This window comes from Carlito syrichta, unplaced genomic scaffold, assembly GCF_000164805.1.
Source record: "Carlito syrichta isolate Samal-C Ts95f unplaced genomic scaffold, Tarsius_syrichta-2.0.1 Scaffold314054, whole genome shotgun sequence".
Lineage (NCBI taxonomy): Eukaryota > Metazoa > Chordata > Mammalia > Primates > Tarsiidae > Carlito > Carlito syrichta.
Window position 1 is genome coordinate 115437 of NW_007258150.1, and position 12538 is coordinate 127974.

At 43.4% G+C, this 12538-nt stretch overlaps 1 protein-coding gene across 2 annotated transcripts in view; it reads right to left on the bottom strand.

Annotated features, from left to right (window-relative positions):
- The window catches only part of OGT (O-linked N-acetylglucosamine (GlcNAc) transferase), a 43704-nt gene extending 37925 nt beyond the window's left edge, over positions 1 to 5779 (bottom strand). The window contains exons 1-3 of one of the 2 annotated variants that reach the window (XM_008070912.2): positions 5504 to 5779; positions 2441 to 2591; positions 1343 to 1586 (exon numbers count right to left, since the gene is read on the bottom strand). In XM_008070912.2, coding sequence (XP_008069103.1) covers positions 1343 to 1586; positions 2441 to 2591; positions 5504 to 5540 — 432 coding nt within the window. In that variant the 5' untranslated portion in view covers positions 5541 to 5779. Of the gene's footprint in view, positions 1 to 1342; positions 1587 to 2440; positions 2622 to 5503 lie in introns of both variants that reach the window. The other variant, XM_008070911.2, reaches the window with a different exon arrangement.
- Positions 5780 to 12538: the final 6759 nt, after the last annotated feature.

Consider the following 12538-nt stretch of genomic DNA (forward strand, 5'->3'; position numbering starts at 1 on the left):
TTTTTTTTTTTTTTTTTTTTTTTTTTTTTTTTGGTCAGAGTCTCACTCGTGTCACCCAGGCTGGAGTGCAGTGGCACCATCATGGCCACCACAGCCTCAGCCTGCTTGGCTATGGCAATCCTTCCCCCTCAGCTTTCCAAGTAACTAGGACTACAGGCATGTGCCACCACACCCAGTTAATTTTTTGATTTATTATAGAGATGAGGTCTTATCATGTTACCCAGGCTGGTCTTGAACTCCTGGGCTCAAGGAATTCTCTTGCCTCGGCCTCCCAAAGTGCTGTGATTATAGGTATGAGGTACCGTGCCCTGCCAGGTATATATTCTTAAACTTTTTCTGGAATGACTTCCATAACCCTTTTATCTCTTACCTCTTAAGATTATATCTACTTTCCCTAACTACATCTAAAGTTCTGAGGGCAAGTTTTATGTTTTTGTATCTTTTAGAGACCCTAAACACAGTATGAACTTAATGTCTGCCAGCTGGGCCTTACTTGTCCCCCAGAACACATCTGCAACTTACACCAAAAAATTCTGAGAATGAATCAAAAACCTAGCGTATGCTGGGCTCGGTGGCTCAGCCTGTAATCCTGTGCCTTTGGGAGGCTGAGGTGAGTGGATTGCCTGAGCCCGCGGGTTCGAGACCCGCCTGGGCAACTTGGTGAGACCTCATCTCTACAATAAATCAAAAAATCAGCCGGGCGTGGTAGCGCATGCCTGTAATTCCGGCTACTTGGAAGCCTGAGGCGGAAGGATCACCAGAGCCCAGCAGGTCGAGGCTGCAGTGGCCGGAAGCGGCCACTGCACTCCAGTCTGGGCGACAGAGTGAGACTCCAACTCAAAAAAAAAAAAAAAAAGCCTAGCGTTGATATTGTAACTTCAATTCTACCCCTTCTAATTATGTTGAAATAAAATAAGATATTCAGGAAAAAATTTTGTAGCCTAGCTTTCATGTTATTAATCCATGTTAGCATCTTGTTTTACTATTTTATATTACAGATTAAGACCCTTTATCCACCATTCCTTGCAAAAACCTATCAGAAGTTATCCAAAGTTAATTACAAGAGGACAAAGAAACAATGTCATGTGTCCTGTACTTATGTTATAAAAATTGATGTCGTTTCTTGCAGTAAGAATTTTTAGTTTTAGTAACTTGCTAGATAAAACAAACTTTTTAACATAATACAGACCAGGTCAAAGCAATTTCACCATTTTAAATACATAAACATTTCTAAACTTTTGATTTTATTCCACGCAAAAACCTATTTTAGTGTTATAAGTATCGCACCATGTTTCTTTCTGGGTTTCTGTGAAGGAAAAATAACAATTAAAATTGTACTCACAGGATTGTACTGAAGAGCAGAGACATAGGCTTGTACTGCCCCTTCCATGTCGCCTGCTGCTACCAAGGCGGCTGCCAGGTTAATATAACCATCGATGAAATCAGGTTTGAGACGCAACGCGTGTCGATAATGCTCAATTGCCTCCTGCAACTGCCCTCTTTCCTTGTACACGTTCCCCAAATTTGAATAGGCTTCTGCCAGAAGGGGGTTCTGTTTAATTGCCAGAGTGCTAAAGTGAGCAGATCTGGAAAAGGTGAAAAGTATTGATGCATGGGTATGCATGCTACAGAAAAAAGGTATGGCCCATATGCAACTCAGTTTCTGAAGATCCCATGTTATTGCTAATTATATAATACATCATCTTTTAACTACCACAAAGCAGGAAAATTTTGGAAAACAAAGTTTCTCTAAAGTGGAGGGAGTCCAGATTTCAGATTGGAAAGCTTTTTCTTATGAGATAAAATTCTTACCAGAGTCTTATTACAAAACTGCCACATTGGTAACCATGATCATTAAGATAAAGAATGAAAATGCCATGTGCATGAGTCTCATTTTCCATTTGTTAAGATTTAATGATGCACATCTTTAAATGTCTAAACACACCAAAATAACAATTTGTTAAAAGGACAACACAAATTCTTCCCTTTTGATTAATTCAACTGATTAGCTAAAGGCAACACATCATAACAAGTTAATGACTGCATTTACAACCACATATGCACCTCCTACCACAGCATATACAACCCTCATTTCTGAGCACTTCAGTCCCTCAAGTTGGCAGGTTTTATAAAGATGAGACTGGATGCTCAGGTGTACACTAAGAATAATTTATTAACTGAACAGTCTAGAAAGCAGCAGACCTCGGTGGAAAAATCTAGAAAAGGTCCCTAGTCATATTGATAATATAATCACCAGCACAAAAGGAGGGAGAAAAACTGGCAGCTGGGCATGTCACAAGTGGGCAAGAGCACAGATGTGCGTTGGTGGCTCAGTTGAAACCCAGTACTGGAAAAATTTCAAGTTCAAATATTTAAGTATCATCTTTCAAGCTCAGCAACCAGAGGTAACAACCACCAGCAAGTACCCCACATCTCCTACCTGTCCAGCCTTCGACACTGGAAGTGTATAGATGAAAGTAATAAAAGCACACCAGTATTGTCTGGCTCTTGTCTCCAGAGCTGCATGCAGTGTCTCTCAGCTGCCTCAAAATCTCCTGCCTGATATTCTCGATGTGCCAACTCAGCTAACCCTTGGAAGGAAAGCATACGTTTCGTTGGTTCTGGAGAATCACCAAAACATTTGAGGGAAGGAGGGGGGAAAACAAAAAGTTAGAAATGCAAACAAAAAAATGTAAAAATATGGTATATTAAACTTAAAGGTGAAAATGCTTGAAACTATGTAAAGCACTAGAGTGTTCTGCACGTTTTATATCTCCAGGTTAACATCAAGTGCAGAAGTGGCATTTTTAGAATTCACCCATTAATACTCTTTCCCAAACTAGAAAGGAATATTTACCTTCAAATGAGATTACATTTTATGACCAAAAATACTCTGCACTTTTAAATTATAAATCATAGGTAGTATCTAAAGATCCACTTAGTATTATTCCTTATGCCTTAGTAACATACAGAAATAGAATATTAAATGTGTGATTTGCAAGGTCATGAAGATTTAACAATGTCAGAATAACATATTAGGAAACTTAATACTTTGTCCCATGCTTCAGGTTGAATTTATCTTAACCTCAATTGGGGATACCAGATATGTTTTTAACTCTTTAAATTATATCAATATGCGTGTTTGTTTCACAATTTAATTTTTTAAAGAGTGACACTAGAAATGAGCCTATGGGGGGGAAAAAACCTAAAAGCCAAAGTGCTATTTTTAAAACAGTTGATAAACAAGATGAATCCATTTGTCAAGAGCCAAAATATTTAAAGGGGTCATCAAACATTTTAAATGGACCCAAGGTTACATGTTGTTCCTCTACCATCCCAAAAACACAAGGAGACTAAATTAACTAAATTCCACCCACTCTAGTTTAACACTAACATTTTCCAAATAACTCTGGCGATGACTAAAGGATTAGGCCATTGCAAAGAACCCTATATAAATCAAGCAGTTACCTACCACTGCAGTGGTTCAAAAAAATGGGAAAATGCTAAAATATAAAATATTTAATAAAGTGCGACAGGATGAAAAAAATAAGTGACTTAATTTAGATACACAAAGATCTTTTTTTTAAAGCAGGATTTATTGAGAGGACAGAAAAGCTCCCACCGTTGGAGGGGACCCAAAGAGGTTGTCCTACACAAAGATCTTTAAAGGGTATAGCTAAAGCCCAGAGAAAAGGAGGGGGAAACCTGCCAAAGTCTCTATTGTAAGTAACTTAAACAGTAATACATTACCAGGCAATTGACCACAGCACTTTCACTAGATGGTTGGAATGGAAAACCATGTACAAATTATACTTAATCCTACCAAGGTTACAGTGACAAACTCACATTTGAGCCTAGCTCCCCAGTCATTAGAACTGAAGTGTGTTCTGGATACTCGGGAAAGCTAAGTAAATTTCCTGACAGAATGCTCCGCTGACCACGAACACAAAGAGAGAGACTTGCATCCAAATCTGGAGGAGATTATATCTCTAATTGAAACTAGAAAATTACATTTACACAAGTGCCTCGAACTTCCTAGCTCCTTATTTTAACACACTACTTTGTCACTTTTCAAAGCCGCTTATCTGCTATTTTAACACTTTGAAATGACAACTTCCTCAAAAAAATTACACATATAAAAAAGGGCAAGCTAGTACCCAATCTTTGAAAATCACAGTGGGGGAGGGGAGAAAGGAGCGCAAGTTAATTATGAATCCCGCTCCCTACAATTACGGACAAGATACTATTGACGATCCACCTATTATTTACTGCACAATGTCCAATAACAGTATCTAAAACCCTTGGCATATCTCAAATGAGAAACCACCAAAAAATAACCTCGTGGGAAACCGTAGAACTGCAGCCCAATTCCCCACCCCCTCCCGCCCCAAATAGCCTCAATATGGAAAGGCAGCTGAAGGACACTCCTATAATTTGGTTGTTTTCTTATTTTTAGTACCAAATGCTCGCGACTGAATTATCTAAAAGGGCAACCGTCTTGTACTTGTGCAGTTACACTCCAGTTGCTTTACAAACTCTTCAAGCAGGGATGGAAACTTAAAAAAATATACACCCTATGAATAAAGAGATACTGGGCTAAAGAATGGGGATGGAAGACCCAGAGGCGGCGGCGGAGGAATACATCGAGAAAGTAACACAAAGCGAGAATCGAGCGGGCAGGGTGGTCAACGCCAAAGCAACACCACCAGGGTGACCGGTTTCTCCCCCAAGGATAGGAAGCGGACCGCAAGCTGGCAACCTTAAGAAAGAAAGGGTGTGGTTCCCTGCGGACAGGGAGAAAGGACAGGGTGGGAAATCCAGGCTGGGAACAGCGGGTGGAACTGGGCGATGGCAAAGGGAACCCCTGGAAATTTCCAATCTAAACCAGGGCCGCTCAACCGAGAAAAAAAAAAACACCAGAAAGGCGCTGCCCAGCGGGGTCCTGCTCAATGTCCCCTCTTCTCGAGGTTACTTGTAGCACATCGATGAGCTCTGCCTAGTCCTTGGGTGATGCAAAATGAGGATATGATTACATCGGAATGGCACCCCCACCCTAGATTGGCAGAGAAGAACCAAATCATGGTAGGGGAAAGGGCTGGGTCAGGGGCAGGTGGGGGGGGGGAAGGGGAGGCGATGAGCTGGAATTAGGGGAGAAAACGGTTGCGAAGGAGAGTGAAAGGGTAGGGGTTCCAATGCAGTCCATTCCGAGACATTCTAAGCGCGCACGTGTGCTAGAAGCGTCCCGAGAGAGTAGAAGGCTAGAACAGTTAAGGGATTTTAAAAAGCAAGAAAGGAAGCAAAAAGCAAACAAGCGACGAGAAGAAAATGTTTGGGAAGCAGACGACAACGGGAAACCCGATCAGCTGCCAGTAGACCACGAAAAACTCAGCAATGCCACTGATGTAATGGGGATGGTTAGAGGGAAGGGAGGGAGTAAGGAGAGGTAGAAGACGGCGCGAGACCCCAAAAGGGTGTCTGCCAAGGTAGAACGGGACACCGGTACCTGTGCTGTCGGCCACGTTGCCCACGGAAGACGCCATCTGGAGCTTCTTGAAGGAGAATGAGAAGGGGGTAAATGACTCTCGCTGCCGCCACTACCAGCAAGAACGTTTCTGGAGGTAGCAGTACGAGGGCAGCAGCCGTACCAGTGTTTTGGAAGGCTTAAGCGGCGGCAGCAGTTACAGGTTTCGAACCTTAGGAACTCTAGTTGGCCATCTACCTCTCACGGTCTTGAAATGGCGGCGACGGCTCCTCGGCCGAAACAACACGGGCCGGAACTACTTTCTGCTACAATCAAGTACCCGCGCGGAGGTAGACGGTAACCAGCGATACCAACAAAATGACTACAGTATGATCAAAGTCGCTACTCTTATGTAACCTTCCGCGCAGGACCCATTGCGACAAACACGACTGTGTCTAGAGCGCATGCGAGCAACCCTGTCAACCCGACTCCGGGTTAGGGCACTCTCTGGAGCAGCAGTGTCCAAGTTTCTTAAGACTGTAGCAGAAGAGTAAAAATAAACCATACACAGGACGGGCCATTTTTGCCAAAGTGGAGAAGTATATAGTCTGTTACCTAGCCAATAAAGTCGATCTTAAAATAAATGCCAAAGGCGTCTAAAAAAGTTTAATTAACTATAGTCGTACAAAAACGAATAGTTACAAGACTGATGGATCAATTCTGAGCAAGTAAATTCAAAAGCCTGTATTTCAAAGGCAGAACCGTTCTTCAAAACGATGTGGGCGAGGGTTCTTATTTGAACACGTCTTAATTCTGATTCAGCCATTGGTTTAAGCAGTTTGATGAAAAAGACTGATATTTTCAAAAGGCCAAATGAATCCAAATAGCTCTGATTTGGGCCATATAGCCTGAATTTCAGAATCAATCGTTTTGGTATTCAAAAGAATTCTGCCCACAGTGACAGGGCAAATGCTTAACTCAGGAACATGCTGAGAGTTTGCACTCCAAAGGCAGTCATAAAAATGTTAAAGATGATTCATGTTCATCAAAATCCATGACTCTCCTCAGTTGTGACTTCATTTCCACCAAATAGCCCTGCAAATTGTCACAGCCGGTGATTCCATTGCGCTCAAGGCAGTTCAACAATGATAAATGAATTCACTTGCCATCTGCTTAAGCCACACATCTAGATTGAGTCTGGAATTGCCTTCACTTCCTTGAACAAATCAGTTCTTATGGTCCTCTTGCAGTTTCAAGTCCACTGTTCAGACATTTTGTCACATCGGTATTAACTTATACTTCATTTCTTGTTCCAAAAAGAATTTAAGGTAACTTTTCACATCAACAAGTTATTACAAGCCACTAGAGGCTACAAGTTGGATCTCTCAGAGTCTTTTTTTTCAAAATGTCCTTGATCTAAGAAAGCAGGTCAGTGTGTTTCCTTAAAAAGTTTTTGCTACCTAGCCCCTTGACTACATTTTAAAAAACAAAAAAACTAAGACCTCAAGTTCTGCTTTGATTTCTTCAAAACAATCTACAAACTGTTAATTATGGCTATGAGTTCAGAGGAAATTCATAATGCTAATTTCTTCCATCCCATAATAAAGAGTCACATCATGCAGTGAAAAAGACAAAGTCCACTACACAAACCCCTGGAAATTGGGCACCAAACTTTTCTTGCAACCTGATTTAATTGGTAAAACCTTTTTCCTTCCTTCCTACTACGAGTGCCCCATCTGTGGTGAATAAACTCAGCTTTTCAACTTTTAGAACAGATTTCTCCAATTCCACAGGCAGATATTTAGGCCTTACTGATGAGTGGGTGCTGGCTAATTAAGTACAAGTCTTTGTTGTTCAATGCCAGGTCAGGCAGGCTGTTTGTCCCATAGATACTTGTGGTCTAATGTTCCTTATCCTGAGAAAAGAAACAGGATTTTATGATAGATTTCACCGCTATGGAAAGCTGGAAGGTGGGGCTCACAGTGACTCAAGAAAAAACTGTTGGAGCCTCAAGAACCCAGTCCAGGTACCTTCTGAGAGCAGCACCTGGAAGGTTTAATTTGAAGAGACTTATTCATCAGGCAAACATAGCTTCTTCAGCCAATCAAATCACATTTACTAGGTCTCTATATGCAAGGCACTGTGGGGGACACACAAATGAACAGAACAAATGTTTGCCCTCAAGAAACTTGAAACCCAGTTGAGTAGCCTAAAAAGCCACTAGAGAACAATACAGAGAGTATTTAGGTGATAAAATGCATGACTGTCTATGTATATCTGGGGAGGAAACAGTCACTTCAGGCTTGAGGGAGATGACAAAGAAGGCACTGAAGGAGGTGCTTTTGTATGTTTTCTTTCACACTGATTTCTAGTTTTTTCTTTTCTTTTCTTTTCTTTTTTTTTTTTTTTGAGTTGGAGTCTCACTCCGTTGCCCAGGCTTGGAGTACAGTAGCACACTCATGGCCACCCCAGTGTCAACCTGCTGGACTCCGGTGACCCTTCCGCCTCAGCCTTCCAAGTAGCCGGAACTACAGGCGCGCAACACCAAACCCAGCTAATTTTTTTGGTTTTTTGTTTTCTTTTTTTCTTTTTTTGAGTTGGAGTCTCACTCTGTCGCCCAGACTGGAGTGCAGTGGCTGCTCCCGGCCACCGCAGCCACGACCCGCTGGGCTCCGGCGATCCCTCCGCCTCAGCCTTCCGAGTAGCCAGAATTACAGGCGCGCACTACCACGCCCGGCTGAATTTTTTTTTTTTTTTTTTTTTTTTTTTTGAGTTGGAGTCTCACTCGGTCGCCCAGACTGGAGTGCAGTGGCCGCTCCCGGCCACCGCAGCCTCGACCTGCTGGGCTCCGGCGATCCTTCCGTCTCAGCCTTCCGAGTAGCCGGAATTACAGGCATGCGCTACCACGCCCGGCTGATTTTTTTTTTAATTTATTGTAAAGGTGAGGTCTCGCTGCCCAGGTGGGTCTTGAACCCGCGGGCTCAGGCAATCCGCTCACCTCAGCCTCCCAAAGGTGCGGGATTACAGGCTGAGCCACCGAGCCCGTCAGTTTCCAGTTTTTATAACTATTACTTTACTTCACGTCCCTGCTCCCATCACATATGCAGGCACCGTCTCTCACTGACCCTCCACGGAAGGTCATCTTGCCATGGCTGAGTCTCAGCCATCAATATCTTAGACATCTTATTTATGTTTTGTTCAGAGTTTCCATGGTATGTTTCCCAGGGCTTCTTGCACAATGAAACTATTTCTGTTTTTCATGATAGCTGATGCTTAAATATTTTTCTGTCATTCATTCTATATTGCATAATGAGCTTACTGTGACATAACAAATATTTTTTATATTATTATTCTGGAAAATTGTATTCCTGGCTTTTCTGGTTAGAACATCTTATCATTTCTGTCAGTAGGGATTATAATTGATGATGATTAAATTGTTGAAGAAGCTTAGAGTCATCTCTAAATTATCTTATAGAGGAATTTCAACAGATGTAATAGGAATACTCAGTCATTAAAAAAAATCTTGAAATAAATGAATAAAGTAAAAAAAAAGCCTTGGTTCATTCTTTGAATCCAAGTCAAACATGGAAGGATATTCAAAAAGATTTTCACAATCTTCAGTTTGAAACTGTGTGCAAAGAACAAAATAGTTTACTAAAGAGTTCAGAATTTCAAAATGGAAACTTGCATCTTCACCTCAATGAACACATGCCTTTAGTTATTGGACTTGCGCCTCAAGACTATGTTCAGTATTCTCTCCCTTTATTTTAATTATTTAATTATTTTTTGAGTCTGAATCTCACTTTGTCGTCCAGGCTGGTGTGCAGTGGAACACTCACAACCACCACAGCCTCCACCTGCTGGACTCAGGCGATCCTTCCACTTCAGCCTTCTAAGTAGCTGGAACCACAGGCATACGCCACCATGCCCAGCTGATTTTTTTTTTTTTTTTGAGTTGGAGTCTCACTCTGTCGCCCAGATTGGAGTGCAGTGGCCGCTCCCGGCCACTGCAGCCTCGACCTGCTGGGCTCCGGCGATCCTTCCACCTCAGCCTTCCGAGTAGCCAGAATTATAGGTGCACGCTACCACGCCCAGCTGATTTTTTGATTTATTGTAGAGATGAGTTCTTGCTGCCCAGGCGGGTCTCGAACCCACGGGCTCAGGCAATCCACTCATCTCAGCCTCCCAGAGGCGCGGGATTACAGGCTGAGCCACCGAGCCCGGCTTGATTTTTTTATTTACTGTAGAAACGAGGTCTTGTCATGTTGCTCAAGCTGATCTCGAACCCCTCAGCTCAGGCAATCCTCTCGCTTCTGCCTCCCAGGGACTCCGAAAAATTGAGCTTTTTGTGTTTTTTTGTTTTTTTGGTTTTGTTTGTTTTTTTGTTGTTGTTGTTTTGAGTTGGAGTCTCACTCTGTCGCCCAGACTGGAGTGCAGTGCCCGCAGTGCCTGCTCCCAGCCACCGCAGCCTCAACCTGCTGGGCTCCAGCGATCCTTCCGCCTCAGCATTCGGAGTAGCCGGAATTACAGGCATGCGCTACCACGCCCGGCTGATTTTTTGATTTATTGTAGAGATGAGGTCCCGCTGCCCAGGCGGGTCTCGAGCCCGCAGGCTCAGGCAATCAGCCTCCCAAAGGCGCGGAATTACAGGCTGAGCCACCGAGCCCGGCTGAGCTTTTTGTTATTCGAGGTCTCCGTTGCCTGGATCTGCAATTTACCCTTTCACACTGATCAATCCAATATCACAATTCATACAGGTTTGTTCTTTGCAGTACCTGTGTCATGTCAGCATGCCAGAATAGACTTACTCAACTATCTTTGCTGAACAAAATGAAATATTAATTACAGGAGAAGCATTGCTAAAAGATTATGAACACCCTGCATCTTGCACCTTGAGATCAGAAAATGAGACTGAAATACAGTTTACAAACTTTCATTGCTTTAATTTTGCTGCCATAACTATTTCATTTTTAAGTGTAAAAAGAGTAATCAATTTGTTGAGAAGTGGGAAAGTGTTGGCAAGGTATCTTGAATTTATTTTGGTTCTTTCAAAAGGAAAGTCTTAGGCCAGGCATGGTGGTTTACGCCTGTAATCCAGCACTTTGGGAGGCCGAGGCAAGAGTATTGCCTGAGTCCAGAAGTTCGAGACCAGCCGAGGCAACTTGGTGAGACATCATCTCTACAGTAAATCAAAAAATTAGCTGGGCGTGGTACTGCGCGCCTGTAGTTCTGGCTACTTGGATAGCTGAGGAAGAAGGATCGCCTCAGCCCAGCAGGTCTAGGCTGCGGTGGTTGTGAGCATGCCACTGTACTCCAGCCTGGGTGTCAGTGAGACTCCAATTCAAAAAAAAAAGCTTAAAAATGTAGTGGCAGCCAGGCTCGGTGGCTCAACCTGTAATCCCAGCACTTTGGGAGGGTGAAGCAAGTGGATTGCCTGAGCCCGTGAGTTCGAGACCAGCCAGGGCAACTCAGCAAGACCTCATCTATACAATGAATCAAAAAATTAGCTGGGCACGGTAGCATGCGCCATGCCCAGCTAATCTCTTCTTTCTCTCTAGCACACTTACCAGCTTCTCTTCTGCCTTTTGAGACTCCAACTCAAAAAAAAAAGAAAGAAAAGAAATAACCACAATATAAGTTATTAGATTCTCCTTAATATGCCCCCTCAGTCCTTTGCTGTGATTTTTATGCACTGAACACACATTTCATGTGTATTCAACCCGAAGTTACATGAAACTATTTTGGGGAGGGGGCGGTGGAGTCTCACTCTGTCACCCAGGCTGGAGTGGCAGACTCACGGCCACCACAGCCTTGACCAGCTGGGCTCCAGCAATCCTTCCGCCTCAGCCTTCCAAGTAGCTGGAACTACAGGCACACGCTACCATCCCTGGCTAATTTTTTTGGGTTATTGTGTAGATGAGATCTTGCTGAGCTGCCCTGACTGGTCTCGAACCCATGGGCTCAGGCAATCCACTCGCCTCGGTCTCCCAAAGTGCTGGGATTACAGGCATAAGCCACCATACCCAGCTATCATCTAAATATTTTAAAATTGTATTTTGTGTTATTTTGGAGGGTGAATGTTAATACTGCTATCTTTGGAAAGCCAATATTTGATGTGCTTTGGTATATCCATAATATATTTACAAAAATACAAGCCAGGTACAGTGGTTCATGCCTGTAATCCAGGCACTTTGGGAGGGATTGTTTGAGTCCAGGACTTCAAGACCAGCCTGAACGACATAGCAAGACTTCATTTCTACAAAAAAAAAAATTAGGCTGGGCACAGTGGCTAATGCCTATAATCCCAGCACCTTAGGAGGCTGAGGTGAGAGGATTGCCTGAGCCTATGGGTTTGAGACTAGCCTGGGCAACTTGGTGAGACCTCATCTCTACAATCAATCAAAAATAATTAGCCGGGCATGGTGGCACATGCCTATACTTCCAGCTACTTGGAAGGCTGAGGCAGAAGGATCACCTGAACCCAGTAGGTCGAGGCTGCAATGGCCGTGAGCATGCCATGGCACTCCAGCCTGGGCAACAGAGTGAGACTCCAACTCAAAAAAAAAAATTAACATTAACATTAAAAAATTCGTATGTAGCTGGGCTCAGTGGCTCAGCCTGTAATCCCACGCTTTGGGAGGCTGAGGTGAATGGATTGCCTGAGCCCGCAGGTTCGAGACCCGCCTGGGCAGCGAAACCTCATCTCTACAATAAATCAAAAAATCAGCCGGGCGTGGTAGCGCATACCTGTAATTCCGGCTACTTGGAAGGCTGAGGCGGAAGGATCGCCGGAGCCCAGCAGGTCGAGGCTGCGGTGGCGGGAGCGGCCACTGCACTCCAATCTGGGCGACAGAGTGAGACTCCAACTCAAAAAACAAAAAACAGAAAAAACCCCCAAAATTCGTATACTTATTGCAGCATTGTTCACAATAGCAAGAACATGGAACCAACTGTGCTGCCCATCAAAAGAGGACTGAATTTTTAAAATGTGGCACATATACACAAAGGAATATTACTCAGCCATAAAGAAGGACAAAATTATGAACTTCACAGCAACCTGGATGGACTTAGAGTCTA